The 22,461-nt window shown below is 44.4% G+C and overlaps 1 protein-coding gene across 6 annotated transcripts in view; it reads right to left on the bottom strand.

Annotated features, from left to right (window-relative positions):
- TOMM20 (translocase of outer mitochondrial membrane 20) overlaps positions 1 to 22,461 on the bottom strand; it is a 112,733-nt gene that overhangs the window by 85,343 nt on the left and 4,929 nt on the right. For 4 of the 6 annotated variants that reach the window (XR_009746564.1, XR_009746563.1, XR_009746562.1 and 1 more), the window contains exons 2-5: positions 22,207 to 22,253; positions 21,434 to 21,515; positions 21,016 to 21,158; positions 13,394 to 13,552 (exon numbers count right to left, since the gene is read on the bottom strand). Coding sequence is in view for 3 of the 6 variants with exons in the window: in XM_061471247.1 (XP_061327231.1) it covers positions 13,478 to 13,552; positions 21,016 to 21,158; positions 21,434 to 21,515; positions 22,207 to 22,253 (347 nt within the window). In the remaining 3 variants the exon portion in view is untranslated. Of the gene's footprint in view, positions 1 to 13,204; positions 13,553 to 19,520; positions 19,931 to 21,015; positions 21,159 to 21,433; positions 21,516 to 22,206; positions 22,254 to 22,461 lie in introns of those variants that run through there. The other 2 variants (XM_061471245.1, XM_061471248.1) reach the window with 2 other exon arrangements.

Genomic DNA, 22,461 nt, shown 5'->3' with positions numbered 1-22,461 from the left:
GCCCCAGCCTCAGTGTATCATCAAGCCTTCCTTTGGGTCAAGTAATCATTCAAGTCTGAATCATCGCCACACAGGTTTCTCCTAGCGCAGGCTGGCATGGTCAGTGAGCAGAGCTAATTGAATGTGCTCTCACCGTTTCACCGTCATCCAGGAGGGTCTGCAAGCTTTGCTGTACAGATCCTGTGTGAGGGCTCCCACAGATCATGTAGTCTCTTGAGCCCTATAAAAAAGTCAAGCAGCAAATTGTTAACCATGTAAGTTACCACTGTTTCCTCAAAACCTCCTCATGGGTCAAAGGGTTAGCACTTTCCCGGGCTAGAACAATGTTGGTAGCAAGTCAGGGCCTCCAAATCACAGAATAATTGAGGCTGCAAGGGACCTCAGAGGTCATCTGGTCCAAGTCCCCTAAAAAGCCAGGTTGAGTGTCCCCGCTCCTCATCCTGAGCTGAGCCACCAACACAAAGGAAACAGAAATCCTGTGCAAGCCAAGGAACACTTGTGCTGGTGAGGCCCATCTGAGATCAAAAAGGTAAGGAGAGATCATGAAGGGAAAATTAAGCACCATCAGGTAGTACCAGACGGCCACAGGAGCAACAGAGTAAATTTAGGGGAAGACCAGCAAACCCAGGGGTGACAGAGAGAGGTGGCTTCCTCTGCTGCCAAGATGGAGGCAGGAAGGGTGGTGTGGAACCATTTCTCCTTTCTCCCAGTTTGCTGCACGTGCAAAGGAGCCACCTCCTGACAGCACAAAGTAAGAGCCAAGGTTGACACAGCTGAAAGAGGGAGCAGAGTCCTGCCTCCACCCTGCCTGCACAGTCCTTCCTTCCTTCCCAGGCCTGGAGAGCATGGAGGGAAGGGGGCAACCCTCATTCCTCTCTAGGCCAGATGGGGGAAGTACTCGTCAGGTCTCACCCCCACCCTGTCACTAATATCAAATAATAATAGTATTTAGCGCTTCCATAATTACCTTTGCACTCTGGTATCACAGACACAGCTGAATTGGAAGTCATTAAGATCATTATAATGAGCTTCAGTGGATCCTTTCAGTCGGAGGCATTATTTAGCCAGCCCTCATTTTCATGGTTGCATCTGAATAAGTATTCTGCATTGAGGTGAGGTTCACCGATGAGACACCTCGGCATAAAGACAGTCTCCTACTTGCAAAGGCAGAGTAAGTGTCATTATGCATCATGTTTCACCAGACTTCAAAATGCCAAGGAAGGTAAGTCAGGTTATAGCTGACTCCACCTTCAGCTTCTAAGAGCTGCAAAACTCTTCCCATGGACTGGCACTTGGGGAAGGTGTGCCATAGCCTCCTATGCAGGGCAGCTGTTAGCTGCTGCCATTCTGGAGGCCTTGAATGGTCAATACAAGCAGCCAACACAAGCCCTCACAGCAGATGTCGATTCAGCAAGAACTCATGAAATTGAAGGGGGCAGAAGGCTGGCAGCTCTGGGGGCACCTTGCACCAGGAACAGGAGAACCATGCTGACGTAGTGAAGGTGCTGGCGCAGACCTGGGCTGCGGGCATGAGCTCAGGCAGAGGGCCATGTGGACCTACGGCTGTGTTGGACCAGGCACTGCTAGGGCTGGGGGGCAGAACTGTTCAGAGCTGCCTGCAGAAGAGAGACCTGCTGGTCCTGGGTCTGTTTTTAGCTTCAGGCTTATTTGTTTCAGCAACTGGATTCCTTCCATACGAAGGAATTAAGTGTCCCTTTAATTGTGGTTAACTCAGTTCCCTGTTCATAAATGCAAATAAAGGCACTTAATTTCTCCCATTTTGTCTGTCCCTCATTTTTGGGCTGTGAATCCCTTGGGAAAACATCAAGGGCTTCTAGGTGTACCTGTCTTCTTATTAATAAAAGTCATGTGCTGCTTTTGTCATTGAAACTGGAGGAAACACAGACACACAGAACAAACACTTGTACTGCAATTTCTTATGTTTAAAAAAAAAAAAGAACAAAAAGGTGATAGAATGTAATACTTTGACCAAGAGCAAAGGTAAAATCACAGCAGCTGACTCAGTGCAACAGAAAGGACTTAACAGAGTTGGCAACATTTCAGCCTGCCTTCTCAGGAGCTTCAACGTGGGAATATGTTAAGAGTAACGTAACGTGTCCAAAACACTGCCTGAATGAAACAAAAAAAAATAGTTACTGTTGGGCAAATGCGTTATTTTCAGCAGCAAGGAAGTTCTAGTGGATCATGAGCACAAACCTGTGTTTAGTTCTCGGTGTTCAGTTACTGCCAATATTATAAATAAACCTAACCAAGGCAGAGAATCTAGCTCTGCCCCACCAGCCCCAAATACAGCTAAAACACTCTTCTAACGCGTTTGTGACCTAACAGTTCAATCCAACCTCCAGAAACAGGTAAAACACAGGGCACAATACCCAAATAAGCTTCAGCACAGTTTAGAAATGCAGTTAAGACACAAAGCTGCTTCTCTACTTCAAGGCAAACTGATACAAAAAACATTGAGGAGCAGTGACATTTCCTGAGTTCTGGCTGTATCTGCAGTGGGAAGGAGTTTCCCATGCCGTTTCCTTAATTAGCACAAACATGCTGACAACCTTCTCCATGCTGAAATCAAGCCATAGGCCACTAAAAAGTTGATCTATCTGCGTATCCAAATCTACCACATGCTGAGCCAACATGTTTCAATGCTGTAATCAGGACCCAGATTATAACATGGCTTTGTCATGCATCCAGTTGCTGAAACAGACTTTGATGTCCCAATACGAAACCTATTTGTCCTGCAGTCAGCAAATAGGAAATGTGCCAATATATACATTCGATGTTTTGCAAGTGCTGGGGATTGTGTGCTGGTGTTTATTGGATCATTTTGACCACTACATGAATTTATAAATACGATCCAATTGAATTAGAGAAAAACCATGATCTGAAGGCCAGATTTAAGCTTGTTTAATCTGAAACAAACAGGGAATAACTCATTTGGCATCCAGTAATATACTCTGGTTTCACCATGGAGAGATCAAGGCCACAGTTATCTCTTTACACAGTTTGACCTGATTTTAGTCCTTGTCAACAAGATATGTTATAATATGATCACGCAGCAATTGAACAGAAAAGACAGCATGCCAATACAGTAAATATTGTAGTAACAGCCCTAGGGAAAAGTTTAGCAACCTTATGACAGGTAGGGTTTAAGCGTGTGAACCCAAGCCTTGTTCCTGAGACAATTTTTGCTTTGTTGGTAATGCAGCTGGCAAGACTAAGTCTAAAAGCAATTTATGCCTGGCCAGCTCATAGCTAATTCTGAGTGAAAGCTGTGACAGCTAAGCTGTTTCCTCCTAGCCAAGGCAGCCCATTTTCCATGACTGGTTCAGTAAGATTGCTGCCTGCTGTGCAGACAGGACATCGCAATGCGCCGGTGTGACTGGTCTGACCCCTCTTCCCACGTTTCAGCTGTCCCTGTAGCAGTGCATCCCATGGTAATGCCGCGCCATGGGCTGGAGCTCTCAGTAGGCGTCTTCCAGGAATTCACCTCTGCTGTTACTGGCCTGTGGCGTCACTGCCCGCATTTTCCCAGAACCACTTGGCACTGAGGTGGTTGGACAGCATGGCAGGTAGCCCTGCCAGCATAGCTCCTGCTTGGAAAATCTGCCTCTGCCCTGTGGATGTAAGCCGAGCATCTCGTTGGTTACCCACTATAACTCTTTTAGATGGATACAAGGTCACAGTTGTGAGAGTAACAAGAATGTGTCTTTGATGACATTGACATAAATTACCTGTAGCTTCTTGCCAAAAAAAAAAAAAAAAAAGGCATGCCAGAAAGTGATGCCCCATGAAGAGCAAATCAGATCCCATTTTGTGTCCCTTCACCTGTAGAGAGAGGTTTCAATGTCACTGACTTCTGTGCCTGCAACTGCCACCCAGCCCCAAATGAACAAAACCAGGCTGATGAATGCATTCCTAACTTTCCCATCAAGCTGTCTTCCTTCCTCAATTTTATTTGCTCTATTTATTTATTCATTTCAATCATTGTCCTTCAATACCACAGAGCAGCTTTAAGACACAAATATGCTGTCATCAGACATCTCAAATTTTCCTTAGGCACTGTCAGCAAAAGCACACCCTCCAAACCTACCACAACTACATGGGGCTCCTCCTGAGCTGGTGGGACCAGGGGGAAAACAGCTGAGGACCAGTGCTGGGAGGTCCCAAGCACTTGCAACTGCTTTGGCCTCCACTGGAGGTACAGACAGCTGAACCCTCGAGGTGCAGCTGGGCACTTCAGTGGTTATGTGGGGAAAGGAGACATCTGTCCCTGCCTGCTTGCAGCAGGACAAGGAACAGCAAAGGTGCCTCCCTCCTGCTCAGACTGAACCCTCACTGCTGTTGAACAGCATTACTTTCCTCTCCCAGGGAGAAGGGGAGGGATGGACTGAAAGGAAGCCTGACCTTCCTGGAAGAATGGACTTATTGATGCTGTGCTGGGCTGAAAGCTGAAACCACTGAAACACTGGGCCTAGAGAAGGGAATTACCAGACCAAGGCTGGCATGATTCAGTAATGCAAACTAAGCCTCACACAGCTTCCTCTTCCTAACCCCATTCCTCCTTTCTGAAAGGCTCTTTGCATGTTTTAACCAAATGGAAGCAGTGATCTAGACACCAAGCAACCTTGCTGATGCCAGGCTGTGCATCTGCACAAGGCAGAGGGACATATATCAGACAAGGTGCAGGCAGTCAACTCCTTCAGGAAGGCTTCCCTGAGGTTCCCCATTGTGCTCAAGCAGCAGCAAAAAACCCATCTACCCAAAGACTGACACATCTTTGCTCCCCACTGACCTCAATATAAAATTCATATTTGGAGAGCAGAACCCCATGAGCCCGGTCTCATTTACCTGGTTGCCTCCTTGGGAAATACCCCACCCTTCATAGGTGTTCTTACCATTGAAGATACAGTTTAAGAAGCTCAGGAACAGGAGGGCACAGGCAGCTTGGAGCCTCCAAACCTTCACTAAACACCTTAGCAAGCACCATGCAGTCACACAGCTGCCAGGCCCTGAGCGGGAGGTACCACCAACACAAGGGAAAGTTTCCACAGTCCCTTTCTCTGGAGGCTTTCTGCCACACTGCCATGGATGAGCTGCTGCTTTAGGACGTCCAAGTCCTCCCCGCTGGAAATGAGAGTACAGTGCACTTCAGCTGGCATTGGTTTCTTCCTATTTTTCTAGCCCTTGCCAAGACAGCTTAAAAGAAGTTTTGGCCTATGCCTTGTTTACAAACTCAGCTCGGGGTAGAACCCAGGTTTTAGTTTGCTCGCCAAAGGCCAACAGGGCTGACCCCAGTCAATAGCTGTCCAGTCAATTCACTGAAGAATGAGAGAGGACTAAATCAGAAAATGCCCAAGACTGATGGCTTGAAAGGAGTCTGGCCCCATGTCTCATCCCACAGACAACACTGTGACCAGTGATTATACCACAGCATGCTACACAGAAGAAACCTTTTCCATCCCAGACATGGTAAAATACTGTTCTGTAGTACAAGCTGGAGCAATGATGTGGTGCAGAAGTCCCAGACAGCCTTGGAGGCAGGATTACTCATTTATTTATCACAAAACTCAGATGAAGTTGTGCTACTTATATCGCTATAGGGCAAGGAGTGGAGACAGGCAGACCTTTTACATTTCCAGGAGACTTGTTTTAGCAACTGATGATATACAGGGACAGGATTCTCCAAACTTATTTTAGCTCAAGAATACAAAATCCTGTTACCCCATGTATCATCAGTTCACTAGCCACATAGGTGCTATTTAAAGCCCTAGGCTTTAAATGTTTCTTGGCTGGTTCTCTGCAATGCCTGCTGCCCTGCCATGGGGAACAGGACCCTCGCTTTGGGAAATAATTTTCCATCAAGGCTGGCTGAGCTGGCTCTGCCCTTCCCCCAGAGATTAGGTATGTCAACAGCCAGGGTCTTGAACTCACCAGATCTCAAAGAAATAAGTAGCTTACACAGGTGGAATTCAGTAGAGATAATGGAAATAAACACCATCTCGATATCTGAGGAGTTTCTGTGCACCGTTTCACTTGTGTCTACTAGCCCACAGGTGCCTTACAAGCTAAAGATACTTCAGCTGACTTGTTTTTTCATGCCACCCTCACGTGTTTCTAAAAGCATCTTTCCTTTTGATCACATGGCAGCAGGTACTGACTTGCTTATGCATACAGCAGTGTTACTAGTGCCTGTGCTAAACACATGCTGCACAGGTGAGCCCTGCAATGCTGTCTGTGGCTATAGAGCCATCACCGCACCCACACCGTCACGTTTTTGTTCAGCGTAACACCAGGTACAGCCCTACTCAGTGCCTGGCCACCTTCAGATGAAGGCTTGCTCTTCCTCTCCTCCACCCCGCTGAGCTCAGCCATCAGGAATACGAAGGAAAATTTCTGGCCGTTTGCACTCGGGATGAGGAAACAACCAGCCCACACTCTGTCCAGCAGCGTGAACGCCAGGTTACGTGAGGACATGCCAGCAGAGCCCGCATACCACTGCTGGGTTATGAGCACTTCAGATCTGACTGACTCCGCTCAGGAGACTGAAATATAAACAGCACTTTTCTGGGAGGAGCGGCTCCCATCTAAATACTGCCCCACCTTAGTCACAGGTTAAAATAAATAAACAAAGCCACACTGCTCTCCCAGTTGGCCTGCTCACAGCCATGTGACTGGTGTCAGCCTTCACCCCAAGGTGAAATACGGACCCAAAGGCTGGGTCCCAGCTTCCTGGTGCTCCAATGGCACACGCGGGATGGGCAGTAGCCCCTAACTGGGATTGTGCGGACCTCGGCTTGCAGTGTAAGGGAACACTTGCCTGGCAGACAGCAGAGCCCAGCTGCACACCACCTGCTCCCGGCTCCATCACACTTACATCAGGGAAATACTGAGGGGCCAGGACACATTTAACCAAGCCATCCTCACGTGACCATGTGGATCTGAAAAGAAGCACAGGAGACCTGCATCTGCTTTCCATCCCACATGGAGCCACATCTGGGAAGCAAACAGAGGCCACTGAGCAGCATCGGTCTGAGGAGGCTGGGGAACAGGACTAAGGCAGTAGTCGCCTCTTTCCTGTCCTCTGGTGAGCAAGAACAGCTGTGCTAGGAGCCAAGAAGGCACACTGGGGCAGGATCAGCCTAGACCTGCTCTGTTTCTTGTCCTCCTTCTCACAGCATCTGCTGCTGGCCCTTGTCAAAGGCAGGATAAAGAGCTAAGTGGATCTTGTATCTGGTGCAACTCAGCCATTTGTACTCCCCTACCTTGTGAGCTGTGAGTCTGGCCAAAGCTCCTGTGTGTGCATGAAAGACAATCCCAGTGTTAAATATATTCCTTCTCTTTATCCAAAATAGAAATGGCTCCTCAGCCTGCAACATTACCAAGCTATGTTAAAACAACTAAGTATAATCAGAAATGTAGCTGGAGGTCTAAGCATGGGGTGAGCAACCACGAGCACACATTTTAAGAGGCACTCTCCCAATGGGCTCTGAAAGCTACATACAGTGTATCTGCCTGTTGCTAATTATATTTACTGGTGGTGGTTGGGTTTTTTTTTTCAAGCTGAAGATGAGTCAGAAAAAGAAAAAAGTCCTTTATTGTTGTGGAAGCAGAAGGATGTCTCCTGAGGGTGTATGTAATGCACTACTGTCACGGCATGACAATGGAAAAACTGACTGCTGAGCCAACCAAACCCGCATAAATACCTAATGATATCTCTCCTGGCCCAGATTTTCTACAAGCCGGTGCCTGAACTGCATACGAAATGACAATCGATATGAAAGGATCTCTCTTCCCAACAGAGCCAGAATTTAAGAGCCCAGCTGAGCATTGTATTCCAGTTCATACAAAGAGATCCTTTTAAAGGTCTGTCACAATGACTTAAAGGTGGTGATCCAGCAAAAACACTACTAGGCCTCTCCCCCACGCCTTGTGCCATTGGCACACAGGACAGCTGGCTTCAGCGAACAGGCATCGCTATTCACTGCGATACAGTGACATGAACAACGTGCGTGTGGGGACGTTTCTGGGTCCACATTCACATGGGACAAGAACAAGATTTGCTTCCTTTTCCTTGTCCTCTCCTCCTCCCATACAGGCTCGGGTATCTCCGCTGCCTCGTGTAGTGGGCTGGGGAGGCAGCTGTGCCTGGCACCTGGCCCGGTTACAGGTACTCACACAGGGACAGGGAGCCCGTTGTGTGAAAACCCGGCCTTAGCAAACCTCTCTGGCCGCCGGCCAGCCTCCGCACATTGGGCAAGTGACTCTCCCTGGCCGAGGTTACATCAGTCACCACCACCTCCCTCAATGCCATGGCATGGGAAGCGGCTGCCAGGGGGAGAAAGAGAGGGAGAGAGAGAGAGGCAGTCTCTGGTTTTTGAAACCGGCAGTCCAAAACACATTACAACACCCTCGCCGGTTTCCAGTGGGTTTGCTCAGTTCCTCCCTTCCCGTGAAGACCACACAGGCTTCGCGAGGGCGTTCCGTCCTGCCGCAGAAAGGCGGTCTCTGGGGCCCGCCGCTCCTGGCAGCCGCTCTGCAGCAGCGTGATTCCCCCAGCTCCCTCCTCTCCCCTGCCTGCTCCAGCCCCTCGTGCCCTGCCGGACTCACACACCCTTGGCACAGAGGCTGCCCAGGGCAGCCCTGCCGGGACATCAACACTGCTTTCCCAAGGCACCAGGTTGCCATGGCCCAGGCCGCAGGGACTGCCAGCCCAGGGGTGTGTGCTGGAGCACTGCTGCCAAATGCTGTTCTCAGCCACTGCCCCAGTGTAAATTTAGAGCGATTCGCCTGCAACAGTGACCGAGGATTTGTTCTGTGCGAAAGGGCAGAGCAGACCCTGGACAAGGGCTGGCATTTCAAAACAACCATCTTGGGCCTGGTGCAAGCACAATCACCTGAAAAAAAGAGAGCAAAACTGGCAGACAAAAACACGGTGAGTACTTCCACACCGATTCAACACTTAAAAACGCACTGAAGTGAGGATGCCCTTTCTTCAAACCCTCCACCAAATCACTTTTACTCTTGGCAACCTGCTGCCTCCTCACTCTTCAGCTCCTTCACCCTGACAGCACCAGAACCCTCCTACAGCAGTGTTTCAGTCCTCCACTGCCAGACCCTGCCAGCCTCTGTGCTGCCTCCCCTTGTTCCCTCCTCTGCTTCACCTCCTGCTTAAAGTCCTTCTGAGGAGGAGCTGAAATCTTTGCAATGACCATCCTGCACCATATGCCACCAGGGGCCTGACTACCCTACCAAAACCAGGGATAAATGCTTGCTGAAGTCCATGGGGAAGCCTGCACCCGGGAGGGCGATGGAGAGGGGCCTCATGCTGCAAATCTGCCCCTTATCCCTCCCTCTCCTGGGACAGGAGCCCATGCAGGTCTGCAAGCTGGCCAGATCAGGGTAGCTTTCCTCCAGTCAGACGCTCTGGAAGGATTATTTGGCTGCAACATATCATATGACTTTGTTCTTAGAGTTACATTTTAACTGAGAAAGTTTAACAAGTATGACTTATGGGCTTCTAAAATTGGCAGCAGAAAAATGAGCTCAGGAAGTCATGGAAAAAAACCACAAGCGAGGCCATTCCATGTTATGCACAATTTCTGGGCTCTTTTTCCAATCTTCTGGTTTTTTGGATGGTGGAAAATATTTTCCAGCTACACAGGCCTGGCCTCACTGAGTACGTATTTATGCCAAGTTTATAAAAAGCAGCTGCAGACAGGGTTGAATGAAAGGATTACACTGCTGTCTGTCTTCCAGAAGGTGCTTCAGTTCACACCCTGTCCCACAGAACGAGGCTCATTCCTCAAATCTCCATGAACTTATGCAAAGAGGGACAAAATTTTGAATGGCACAATACAAACATGTGAACGCGCATGTGAATGGGTATGCATCTGTATACATCTAGCTAGCTGGCTAGCTAACAGCAGTTCCTACCCACTGCTAACGCTGGCTTTTAGCACTTGAAGTTTACCACCATTCCTCCAACCTCTTCCCACCCTACAACCTGGTCCATCTTCCACTAACACAGCAATGGGGAGAGGGCTTTCTAGCTCAAGACCCTAGTCTCGGTGTACCTCTGCTGCCTGCTTCATGTATACTTGCTCTCCGGCTTCTTCCACTGAAATTCAGGCTTCACCCACCTCACATATTCTCATGCTGCCAGGCTTTCAGGCAAGGAGGGACTGCTGTAAGCGTGCATCCTGACCTCTGCAGCACAGTGCCACTGAATTTCAACCAAGAACCTGGGCAAAAGAGGCTTAACCTTAATTTTCAGCCATGTCTTGCCATAGCCTTGGCCTAATACACGAGTCACAAGAGGAGAGTCATTTAGGAGTTCACTCTCCTGAATAGAATAGCTACAGGGAATGCAGGGAGAGCACAAACTGAAAGTAAATGGATATAAAAAGGTAAGGTAGGTGGTAAGCTGCAGATCATACACTACAGATCTGTACCCTGCTGTTTTTGCAGTCGAGTATCTTAGAATAACAGTACTAAGAACGACAGTGTTACATCAGGAATATCGGTCAAGACAATATTTCCTGGCAATTGTTTGAGAAATGCTTTTCTCACAGCTAATTGCTCCCAAGAGGTTGTGTTTTCTCTGTTTTTAGAAGGAGAGTGACTAAGAAAGAGGGTTTTTAAACCTCTGCACTGTACTGTGGGACAAAGAACGGGGGGGGGGGGGAGGGAAGGAAAAAAGAAAGAAAAGAAAAAGGCACAACAGCTGTAATGTTCTATGAAATGATTTTGTTCTGTTCTCTTGCCGGGGTGGTGGGTGCAATCATCACTTTGGCAGAGATAAATACAGAAAAAGCAAGAAAATTTACAGGAAAGAAAGGGGAGTCCCGGCTGCAGGAGTACCACATTGCCATCTAGTGGCACCGGCTTGGGAAGCCGAGCACATGCAGCTCTGCAGGCGCTCCATGCCTCCCCTCGCCGGCGACTCCCTCTGGGCAGCAGGTGTGACTCCTGAACATGGGACCCAGCCTCCTTTCAGTGCTTTAGAACCGAGCCTGACAACTGTCTATAAAAGGCAGGTATAGGAATGCAAGGGAAAAAATCCAGCAAAGGATGTTTAAGACAAACTTGGCTTTGCTGGGCAAAGCTGATGTTTACACTGAGGCCTGCAGATTTCCATCTTTCACTGCTGCTACACACAAAGCCACCAGAACCTTGGCATGTTCTGCAGTTGTCATCTATGGCAAAATGAGAGACTGGCAAGAACAGCAAGGGCTACCTTCTCCCAAGGAGACAGGCCTCATTCTAGACCTGATGTCATGTTCCCAATCCTGTGGGACCAAATGCATCAGTACCTGTATGCCCAGCTGCTATCTTGTCAACAAGGGTGATGTTCTTTGATATTAGCAAATATAATGTGGTCTTCCAAGAAGAAAGGAACTCACAGTTGAGTTCTGCAAAATGAAGGTAACCTATACTGCTCCAGTGAATCAGTCTTACAGCAGCATTTCTTCAAAAGCCCAGAGGGATCACCTCGGCAAATACTTTGGTGAACATTATGATGACCTACACATACTTTGAATTTACAAAATCCATGCTGCATCAATCAACAAAATGCTTGTGTTGTCAACCAAGGACCAAGCACACAACACCTGAAACATTACCAGGAGTCGGGGAGGCAGAATTTGAACAGTAAGATTAGAAAAAAAGGAAAGGCCATGAAGGGTCCCGTCTCACAGCTCCATTGCTGGTTCTGTCAGACTGCAATCTGCTTAATTTTTTCTTTAAAATGAGAGTGTAATTCCTGTTTCTGCTGAAAATGTGCTGCCCAAGGTAGGAGACATCCACCTGTGAAAAGATCTACAGTCTAATGACAAATGTTATCAGGCCTGATGAAAAATGTTGAGGGCAACTCAGCAAACACTTTCTCCCAGCAAAAACTCCCAAACTGGGCAGAGTCTCACACCACCATCCTGAAAACTGAGTGATTGAAGAGATTTTCAGATCAAATCAAATGTCACCTCAACAAAAGTTGCAGCTATGTCACAAGTTACCACGCACTGGAGGGTCCCAGGTGATATTTCCACCCATTTGGAGCAGTTTTTCAAAACAGTAAGACTGGAAATTGTCTTCCAGCTTTAAACTTCATTCATGCTATAACAATATCATCATTCAACGCCAGGCTGGATGCGGTTCTGGGTAAGCCGATCTAATTGAAGATGTCCCTGCTCATTGCAGGGAGATTGGACCAGATGACCTTCGGAGGTTCCCTTCCAACCCTAACTATTCTATAATTCTATGAAGGGAGAGATTCTCCATAAGAGCCAATTGTTTTCCCTGCTTCACATTTTATGACAAGAAGCATTGGGAGTGCACTGCCCCAATATCAATACCTTCCATCCCAGGATCTCTGTGCCCTTTAGAAAACAAATTTATCAGCACTTCCTTCCATGGTCACCCAGAGAAGCCAAGGTGCCCCCATGGTTAGCTCAAGCTCCCACTAAGAACCAGTCTGTTGGTCCTTGAGGGTGGCAGGATACACCGGTCTGATCATTCAACCTTCTGGGTATACGGCTACCACATAGGCAGCTGCTTCAGGTATATCGTCCTCTCCTTTGCACATACTGGCTCCAATACAGAAAAAGGAGGCTAGAGCCATCCTGTTCACAGGTAACATCTGCTTTAACCATGAGGACTTGCGAGTGTCAGAAGCAAGCTTTAGAAGACTGTACTGTTTTTAAGGATGGGTCAACCATCCAAAGCTGGGCTACAACTTTTTCCCAGTGAAGTACCTCTCCAGTTTTCAACCATTTGATCAGGTTGTCATGTATTCACCAACATCTAGGTGAACACTGACTCACTGCATTTCTACACTGTTTGCCCTCTTTATGCCTGCTTAACACCTATGTCCCAGTTTTCCTACTTACCTGATGGCATCACCAAATTTCAGGAACTAAGGTATAGGCTGATTACAGAGTTTTGACAGAACAGTCAGAGTTCCTTCTAAAGTTGCTATCAAACAGCAAGCCAGATTCCTGAAAGACTGTTTCTTACATTTACAATGCAGAAGCCACTTATGAACAGCAAGACTGCCAGCAGAATCATTAACCCAGTGCTCAACAGTTCATGTTATTTGATTCCAGCTTGGGGGCTGCTGTGCTTCAAATATTTTCAGTTATAGAGAATGTATTTAATAATTTTTTTATCTTTTAGTAGGTTTCATGATATATAAGCAGGTCTATGGTTGGTGGAGGTCTGATTTTTCCTGATGGCAGCACTAACTAGCACTGATTAGACAGTCTAAAAAATAGTATGATGTAGAAAAGGAGCAAGCTTCAGAGCTTCATACATAATTCAGATAAACAAAACACCCACCCAGTAACTACCAAAACAATCATACTATCCTAAACCTTACCTTCTCCCTTCCTGTGTCCCAATGTCCTGCTCTTGACTGCTTAGGTTGCCATGAGGAAAGGACCATGCAGGGTAAATTACAGGATCAGGACCGCAGGCTGTGAGCTTGCAGAAGCAGAAGCTTCATCTGGACAGACTCTTCAGAGTGCCACACACATCTCTGCTGACACAGAAGTAATAATAATAATTTCATGCTAAGAATTCTGCCAGTGCAAATGGCCAGTAGATAACATCCCTACAGAGAAGCAATAAAGGACCCTTAGTTCTGTCAGGCAACTTCTAACATAAGCCAAGAGGCCTCATGTTAAAGCTAAAAACTTCAGATGGAGACATAAAAGCAAATTAAATGTAAATCAAACAGCAACCCCCTCATGCTTATGCAAATTCAGCTGAGTGTCATTACAGCAAACACCCGAACTAGAAGAACTCAATAAACATGGAGGCTGCAACCTGGGGTCAGATGGGGCTTCTCCCATTCTATATATAAATATAGTCAAAAACTCCCACCTCCTTAATTCTAGGAACTGTCAATCTTCACTGCAGTAACTTAGAGGATCAAGATGTTACATTATACCAGGTCAATGTGTGGTAAAAGCAAATTTCCATCAAAACCACACTGTTCCCATCAATAATGAGATACTGCTGTGAATTGATTAGGCATGTACTATCAATTAAAAACACCAAAGTTTCTCAAAGAACATGCTTGCTCAAGAATCCCTTTTCTCCATTTCTCCATTTAATTAGTCATTGCATTATAATTAACAAATTCATGCAATCATTGTCATTTTAATCATCAAAGCTGAATGTACATTCCTTCTAATTAAATAATATTAAATACAACAAAAGATGCTAACCAGGTTGTTTCAGAGCTCCAGGAAATACTCTTTTACATACATGCCAAAACAGGCAAAAATTGGTTTGTTACAGCAGATTTCTGTATCTTCCAGGCTATCTTACAATTAACATATCCAGACTGACCTAAGAAAGGAGAAGCACAGTTTGCAGAGACCATATAGTTTAATTAACAGCTCTTTCTCCAGATTCTTGCCATGTTTTAAGCACACCTTGAAGAACTCCTTACTAACAAGTTGAATGTTTGGAAAAATGCTGAATGACAGCTACAAGGGCTGAAAACTTCCATTTACTTGTGTGGCACAAACATACACTGCAAAGACAGTCCAGGAAGCAAAGAAAAACCACTTCACTTCTGAGGTGCAGGAGCAGTTAAGGTTTAGTTTCAGTACAAATAGCTGCCTCAAGCCACGACAGAGACCCCAGCAGCAAACTTCATGACAGCTACAGGAGTGCAACAGGGCAAGTAGGTTTTGCCACCTTCAGCTGAAATTCAATCAGCAGCAAAACTGCACCCTGCCACAAACCTGTAACATCCTAATGTGCCCCCCCCCCTTCTTTTGTTTCAGTTAGGCCTCCTCACAGGGGCCATCACAGCCAACTCCAGGCAGAGTCTCTTCCACCCTTACTGCAGTGAAAAGGTGTTCTCCTTTACTTCACCTAGCAAAGCTCATCCAAGAAAATCACAGCTAGGCAAGGGAAAACTCTTCTCTTGCATGCCTGGGAATGAGATTTAGTTGCATCTTGTGGCAGAGTTTAGCTTGTACAATGCTTATATATCTACCTGGTTTGTGTTGAGGGATGGAGAGAAAGAAAAGAGAAGTCCTTCCAATCATGTCATCGCTACAAACCAAACAGAATTTTAGAAGCCAAAATTAGGTATCAGTAGAAACATGTGCCACTGCTGCCCCACCGATCCTGTCTTATACACTGTACCAAATTCGTCTGGACAAAATGCTGCACTGCATCACCTCACCAGACAGGAAGATTCTAAAAATGACGATTTTGCAAGATGAGCTTGCACAGAAGGTGTGTGCACAACTGCCCTCTGCTGTTTAGATTAAGAAGTGCTCAAATAAATGATAGCATGGCCAAATCAGTTTTCAGTTGCAAGGGTCCAAGTTGTGAAGAGGCAGAACTTTCTGACTTCAGCTGTTATCGGCCTCCATGCACACTTATCAATTTCATACACGAAAGCCATTCAAAACTGTCTTGCAGCATGGACCACCCAGGCAAACTTGCAGGCTGTAGCAACACTGCTAATTGCAACAACACTTTGTTCAGCAACTCTCACACAGGGGGTGAGCAGCAGCAGACATCCTCTCACCCCAAAGACAAGTCAAGAACATCCTCAGGGTATAAGGGAAATGATGGTAATTGTGAGCAAGGGCTGCAGGGAGACACACATCTGTCAACCCATTAAATCAAGGCCTGACCTTTCACAAAACAGGAACTGGGACTTCATGTCTGGAGGCAAAAGCTTATAGCACAGAGCCTTTAGGAGTTCATGATTACTACGTTATAGCAGCAACTGGAAAACAGGCTAGTGACCTTACTGAAAAATGTTTAGTAAATATTCTGTAAAACTAGCACTTGTAAGCCTCTACTGCAGGGAAAGAAGTGAGAACCTGGAGTTTCTTTCAAGAACATGTGGAAACCACTGTACTTTGAAAAAGCTGCCCATTATCTAGTGCCAGGATGCTGGACAGTTGGGCACAGAAACAGCACAGAGGGGCCAGCTGTTTCTATGGCTTCACTCACACATTCATACATGGGACAGGGCAAATTCTGCCCTCTGAGAACAGCATCAGACGTTCACATCTTCTTTGAGAAGCTGTTTTGGTACAAATGCAGAAAATAAGCACTATTACCCACACCAGAAGCTGTTTCCACAGTGCCTCTGATGAAAGCTAGCCCAGTACTTGTGAATTAACCACAAGTTTCAGCTCTTTGCAACAGGCCTTTGGTCACTGTACAAAGACAACTATAAACTATACTGGTCAGTGTAAGCACGCACTAAAAACAAAACCAGGACTTGGGTACAACAGAAGCCTTGAAGAAAATCTTTTTTTTCCACATCAGCCCTTTTCATATCCATATGTTTTAAAAGGCAGAAGCATGGCTGTACAGTACAACATGCCTTTGAAACACTCACTAAAAGCACTTAGTGACCACTTCAAAGACTCGCTTGAAGTTTAACTCATGTTAATTTTAACACAACGGTCATGTAGGGCCACTGTTCAGCCTAAGGGACTTTAAACACACCGTCAACAGATGTACAAATGAAACTTAAGAAAGATTCTTCTGGGTGCATGAATAGCTGGAGCTTTGCTTTGATGATGGCTGGCTGGCCTCCTACACAGCAGGGCTGGGACTTCTCCATTTTTCAAGTTAAGGGCAACAATAACAACCCACCACCCCGCAGGGTAAGGAAATTAGTGCCAGATGATTCAGTGTGATCGCTCTGGTTTTGGATTCGATTCCATTATCGACAAAACTTAACGGCAAGACATCAAAGGTAGTCCTGCATGACCGTGAAACTACCTGAGGTTTTCCTATAAAAGCTGCCTGAGAAGCTTATAACTGATGCTAGGAGACTTCCCAACATAAAACTAACAGACCTCTAATTTCCCGTATGAGAAATCCTCTTAGTGCTGGAATCAAGTGCCTTGCCCTTGGAGCACCACATAAGGGAAGATCACACTTTCTGGGAAAAAGATTAGTAGTTTTACCTGCAGTAAACTAAGATTACAGAGCCCAGCAGCAGCAAACCCACAACTAGAATGGCTCACTTCTGCCTTTTTCTGATTTGCACAGGTGAAAACACTGCACTATATACAGCTAACACAATGGCACTACTGCGACTGATGCAATACATCCATCACTACACTTCCGATGACCTGCACTTTGCTGATGCCTGAAACCAGCTCTGAATTACAGCCTCCTCCATCCATGGGCTGTGCATGCTAGCTACACACCAGCGTCAGCCTGCCATTGCTGGAGCAACAGCCAGTTCTCATTCCAGACAATATCCTCAAGTCTTCAGTTTGTTGGTTACCAGCTTCACCAGGAGATTTGGGGAGAAAAAAAGAAACTACCTTAAGCCTTGTTAAAAGGATTCAAAAGGATTCAACATCCCCACCCTATTAGCCAAGGCACTGAAAACAGGTACCAGAGTTCACTTTAGCATACAAAGCAGGTACTTCTGAGTAATAAAATATGAGAACAAACTTGTACTTAAGACTACATTTAAACTATGCTATCTAAAATTTTGTCTGCATCTAACTTTTCAGGATCAAGAAAACCAAAAGGGGTTAAAGCAATGTGTATCTATGATGTTTGTTAAAGCAATGATCATCTGTACACATAAACAGACTACCACCAAGTCTTCCATCAGAATCAGAATTGGCACCCGGCTTTGCTAAATCATAATTTTGTTCAGGAGAGCTTTCTGTAAACTAAACTGACTTCAAGTTGTTGACATTATACCAAAGAGCATGGAAAACTGTTCAGGTTTGAAGGAAGGGTGCCACCTGCCTTACACTGTTTGGGTTTGTTTTTTGAGGCAGGGTGGAAGACTTGGATTTACTTTAAGAAACATTAAAAGCTGAACCAAAAAGATACTATACTGAAGCAACCACCACCAGCAAGGACAACAAGTAAATATGCCAACAGTTCTGTCAGCATAACCTATGAATCCTTACTTTTTGCCTGTAAGGGTTAGAAAGGAAAACTCCAGAAAGCCTCACTGTACTCATTAAAAACAGTGGACCCTTCTGCAATTTCCCAGTTTTTCTTACGTTTTCTAGGTACAGAATAACTTTGTCCCTCTAAAACAAATTAAAATGGAAAGAGCACACCAGCCGTTGTCACCTGAAGATCATGGCTACTGAGCTTCACCTTATGCTACCTGAACAATTTCCGCACAACAGAAAGACTGAACTACAGCCAGCTGTTCACAGAATTTATGTTTGTACCAGCCATTAACTTCAGGTTTTTTTTGCATTACAGGAAGATTTGACAGCACCTCAAATCTTGGGAAATTGTGTTTTCAAGGAATTAACGGGGAAATATCTCTCCCATGGCAAACTGTCTAAGCAGACTGATTCAGTAAGAGTGATTTCTACTCCCAAATTCGGGTACTTGATTGCTAAGCGACCACTAACTACCCACTTAACCTCTCAAAAGATCTGTGCAAGGCTATTTCTGAAACACTGAGACCTACGGTTTGGAAAAATCTGACTTTGAGGAAACTTACACCAGGCTTCAGAGTGACAGATGGGAATGTTGGCTAAAGTGCTCTCCGAGTATCTCACTTCTACTTGGACTATGCCACCTAGTACCTTGTATTGGCATCATCAGCACAAACTATCAGCCGCTCTGAAAGATAGACACCTTAAATCACTTTCATTTTCTCCTTAAGTTAAAACAAGCCACCACACCAAAAATACAAAGCAGTGTTTTTCATTGTTTCTTCTGACAAACGAGTGGTGAGAGCACAAAACCAGAGAACAGTGGAAGCCAATCTGGTTTCACATTTAGAACACCCTGTCCATGGAAAACTTGCTTCCAGAAGTATGGTTCTGTTTTTCACTTGAGCCTGTACATTACTTGCCTCCTTTTCGCTGGCAAAGGAAAAAAACCTACCTAAGTTCAAGTTTATGGTATCATACCATACCAAAATTTCACAACATCTTTCTATATCTATTAGCTTTAGCTAGTTTAGCCTAGGGATATCATCATCTCACCTTATCAGTGCAATTTTGTTTCTTAAGACAAATGCCAAATACTGTTAACAACCATTTTCTATGGTCTTGAAGACTAGAGACTGAAATGTTAACTGCCTATCTTGCAAAAAGGTTTCAAGCTTTCAAAAAAGCCCAGCTTTTGTGCTCTTACAATCTGCCCCAGATTCTATTCCAAATAGCTTTGTTTCAGACACCCGCATTAACAAAGCTTTCATGTTTGCCAAATACAGTTTTGACTTGCATCACTTTAGATGTTATTGTTACTGACAAACGGATTTGTCATTCCTTCTGCAGCCAGCCAGCTATTCTCATTCTGATTTGCGTTTCTTTCTAAGGTGATCGGTTACTGTTTAAATGATCACACATCTATTTCCTCACAAAATGACACAAGGTTTTAAACTTGCTTAAAAGCATTGGAAGACCAGCCGTAACATTAAAAATAAATTTTAATGTTAAGTCATTTTTAGATCACTTGCTCTGACACCCAGATGTTCTGAAATTAAAAGTAGTACCATAGGGACACACAAATGCAGATAAATCTTTATTGCCATAACCTTGTTTTTTCAAAAATGAGCATTGGGTTTTTAATAGGTCGTAGGTTTATGTCTTTATATGTACAACATTACAACTGCATATTTTAATAATAATGAAGTCAGTGATACTTTTGATAACTCAACACAGTGTATTTATAAAATGAATTCTTATCAAAATACACTTTTCACTGGGATAATAAATAAAATCCTGCGAAACCCACCTACACAAAGTTAATTTTAACTCTGGTAGAACCCGATGTGGTACACAGTCCATTAACTACTATGTTTGCCCCTTTATGCCCCTAGTGATGCTCATCTTCTGGGGTAAGAAAACATTTTTTCCCCTGGTGTGGTGTGACCTCATTCAACATCATCTTCAGCCAAGCACTGTGCATTTACAATTCTCTGTAAGAAGGAGAAAAACTCATTCACAATTACATAAAATTGACAGTAGGCAACTGATTATCAAGCAATGTAATTTTACACTGAACTTTAAGCAGTGTAATTACTGAGCAAACCAATTAATGTTAAAAATGGTAACCTACTTGACGTAAGTGTTTAAAGTCAGTTCTGCAGAAATTACGTACTGTGCAATGCCTACCAAAGTTGAAGTCAAATAATATCCTATCAGCCTCCAGTGATGACCTCTGTGTGGTTTTTGTCACTGTCCTCTAAGGAAATATTTTTCATCACTGTTTCCCTGGACCTTTACATCTCATGTACCTGACACTTTTCAGTGTTTTTACTAACTATATGAACCTTGAACCAAAATGTAACCAGCCCTGGGCTGTAAAGAGAGCTGACTGATGCACAGCACTGAGTTTCTGCTTTATGTGAGGTAACAGCATTAGGCAGTACCCTTGTGTTTCCAGGAACATAAAACAAATTTTTATTTTATAACAGACTCGCCTGCTGGCGTATCACCAACATTAACATTTCCTGCACAGTACTCAAGCTAAAAAGGGAGGGAATTTCATAACAGGGAAACCCGCAAGCTTCCAAACCTGTCATGCTCTGGTGCTAGCTAACATTTTGTGTTTACAGCTGGCCCAGAAGCAACATGCTACCAAAAGCTACAGACTAATTCTAATGGATTTTTATAGCACTACAGGCACTCGTAGGTATATAATTTTTAAAAATAAAGCTCAAGACCCAGTGCAAGAAAGTTACTGCTTTTCTGAGCCCCCGACCTGTATGTGAGAAACAGTGGATCCACTTACAGTACCACAGCTGCAGACAGGTGTCTGTCTCTATTAAAAAAGAGCTTAGCATAGCTACGCATGAGAGGAGCTTTGTATTTCTGTTTTACCTTGTTTGCTACTAATGCTACATGGTGTTTTTCATGTACACTTTTTAATATTTCAGGTGAAAAAAAGCTTCTTTTAATCTAACTGAACATATGCAAAAAACAATACTCAACACTGACGTAGTGTATGAGAGAAGTAGGTCAATTCTTTTCAAACCAAGCCAACAGGGAACACTTCACATACCTGGCTTATTGTAGGGAGCTTAGTTAGAAGCATTTGAAACACTGGAGGTGGTAGAGTCTGCTGTAGAACTTGTAGTAGCTGCTGCGGCTGTCCACACACAGCAATGGCATTGGTCAAGTGATCAACACCTTTCTCATATTCACCTGTAGAACAAATCATGTTTTGAAATAAACCTTCTTCCACCCTGTATTTACGTAAAACATCCATCAACAGTAGGTTAAACTACTGAGACTCAATCTACACTTTTCTTTCCTCCACCCTTGCTGGATCTTCTGAATGCAGAAGGTTAGAAAAAAGTGAACATTTTCCCAGGTGAATTTGACTTCCCAGAAGATCTTAGTATATAAAAATCATCTTCTAGATAAGGTAAAGAAAAATTACTTTACAACTTACCCTTCAAAAAAAGATATGCTATTACCTTGCGCTAGTAGTTCCTCCCCAAGCTGAATCTCCTCAAGGAAAAACTTCTGAACTGCTTCAGCATCTTTCAAATCAGGCAGCTGTAACACACAGAGTAAAGCTGAAGTCGTTTTTTAACTGCTGTTTAAGGGACAAACTAACAAACTTTCATTCTCAACTGAAATCAAACACACAACCATATTGTACACTGAAACTAGGAAAAACCTCATAAATTAGAAGTGTCACCACAAACTTAAATGTACAGAGAATGTCTCTGAAAATCAGACTTGGATCTCATGTCATCGCATCACAAATATGTAAAGAAACAGCGCCTGAAATACTCCTACTCAGTTTATTAAGTTCACAATTTTGTAGCAAATATAAACTCTAAGATGTGTTATGTCTATCACAACTATATTTCTTACAACTGGTTAAGACAAGTCTATCTTTTATTCCAGGATCCATCAGCAACAAGGAAAGAGAAATCAATTATAGGAAAAAGCTATCAAGTTCAGTAATAGGTATACGACATCATGATCTTTAAGTTTGCAAAGTCCTTGTAAATACTAAAGAGGAAAACACCATTAAATCACACAGGAAATGTTGCACTGTCTGGCCTCTATCTAATACAAAAAAGGAACAACCATTTATGAGCATTAAGGAAACCAAAGACCGGGCACTTGCAGAAGTGTTTCTAATGCTGGAATCGAAATAGACCTTTAAACAATTCTTACAAATACTACAAATTAAAGATGTTTCAAAATAGCACTGCATTATTGAACACAGTATTACCTTGGAAAGCCCTGCTTTCTCTTTGGCAAGCTTCTGCTTCTTCCTTCCTGTAAGAAGGAAAACATCTTACATTTTTAATTTGCAATTAAAAAAAGCCTTCAGGTTACAGCTTGAAACTGTGAACAAATCAAAGTTATTTTCAGAATAAGAAACTGATAATACATTCCAAATATTGAAGATTGAACACAAGACTGCAACCCACTCTCTGCAACAGAATATCATTTAGAGGTCTAATGAGGGCTGACAGTAGAAAAA

The sequence above is a fragment of the Pezoporus flaviventris genome, unplaced genomic scaffold (assembly GCF_033815535.1).
Source record: "Pezoporus flaviventris isolate CSIRO_AGI_PZ_B2104156 unplaced genomic scaffold, CSIRO_AGI_Pfla_v1 ptg000066l, whole genome shotgun sequence".
Classification (NCBI taxonomy): Eukaryota; Metazoa; Chordata; class Aves; order Psittaciformes; family Psittacidae; genus Pezoporus; species Pezoporus flaviventris.
Note: the sequence above shows the minus strand (reverse complement) of the source record. Positions and strands in the feature narration are given on the sequence as shown.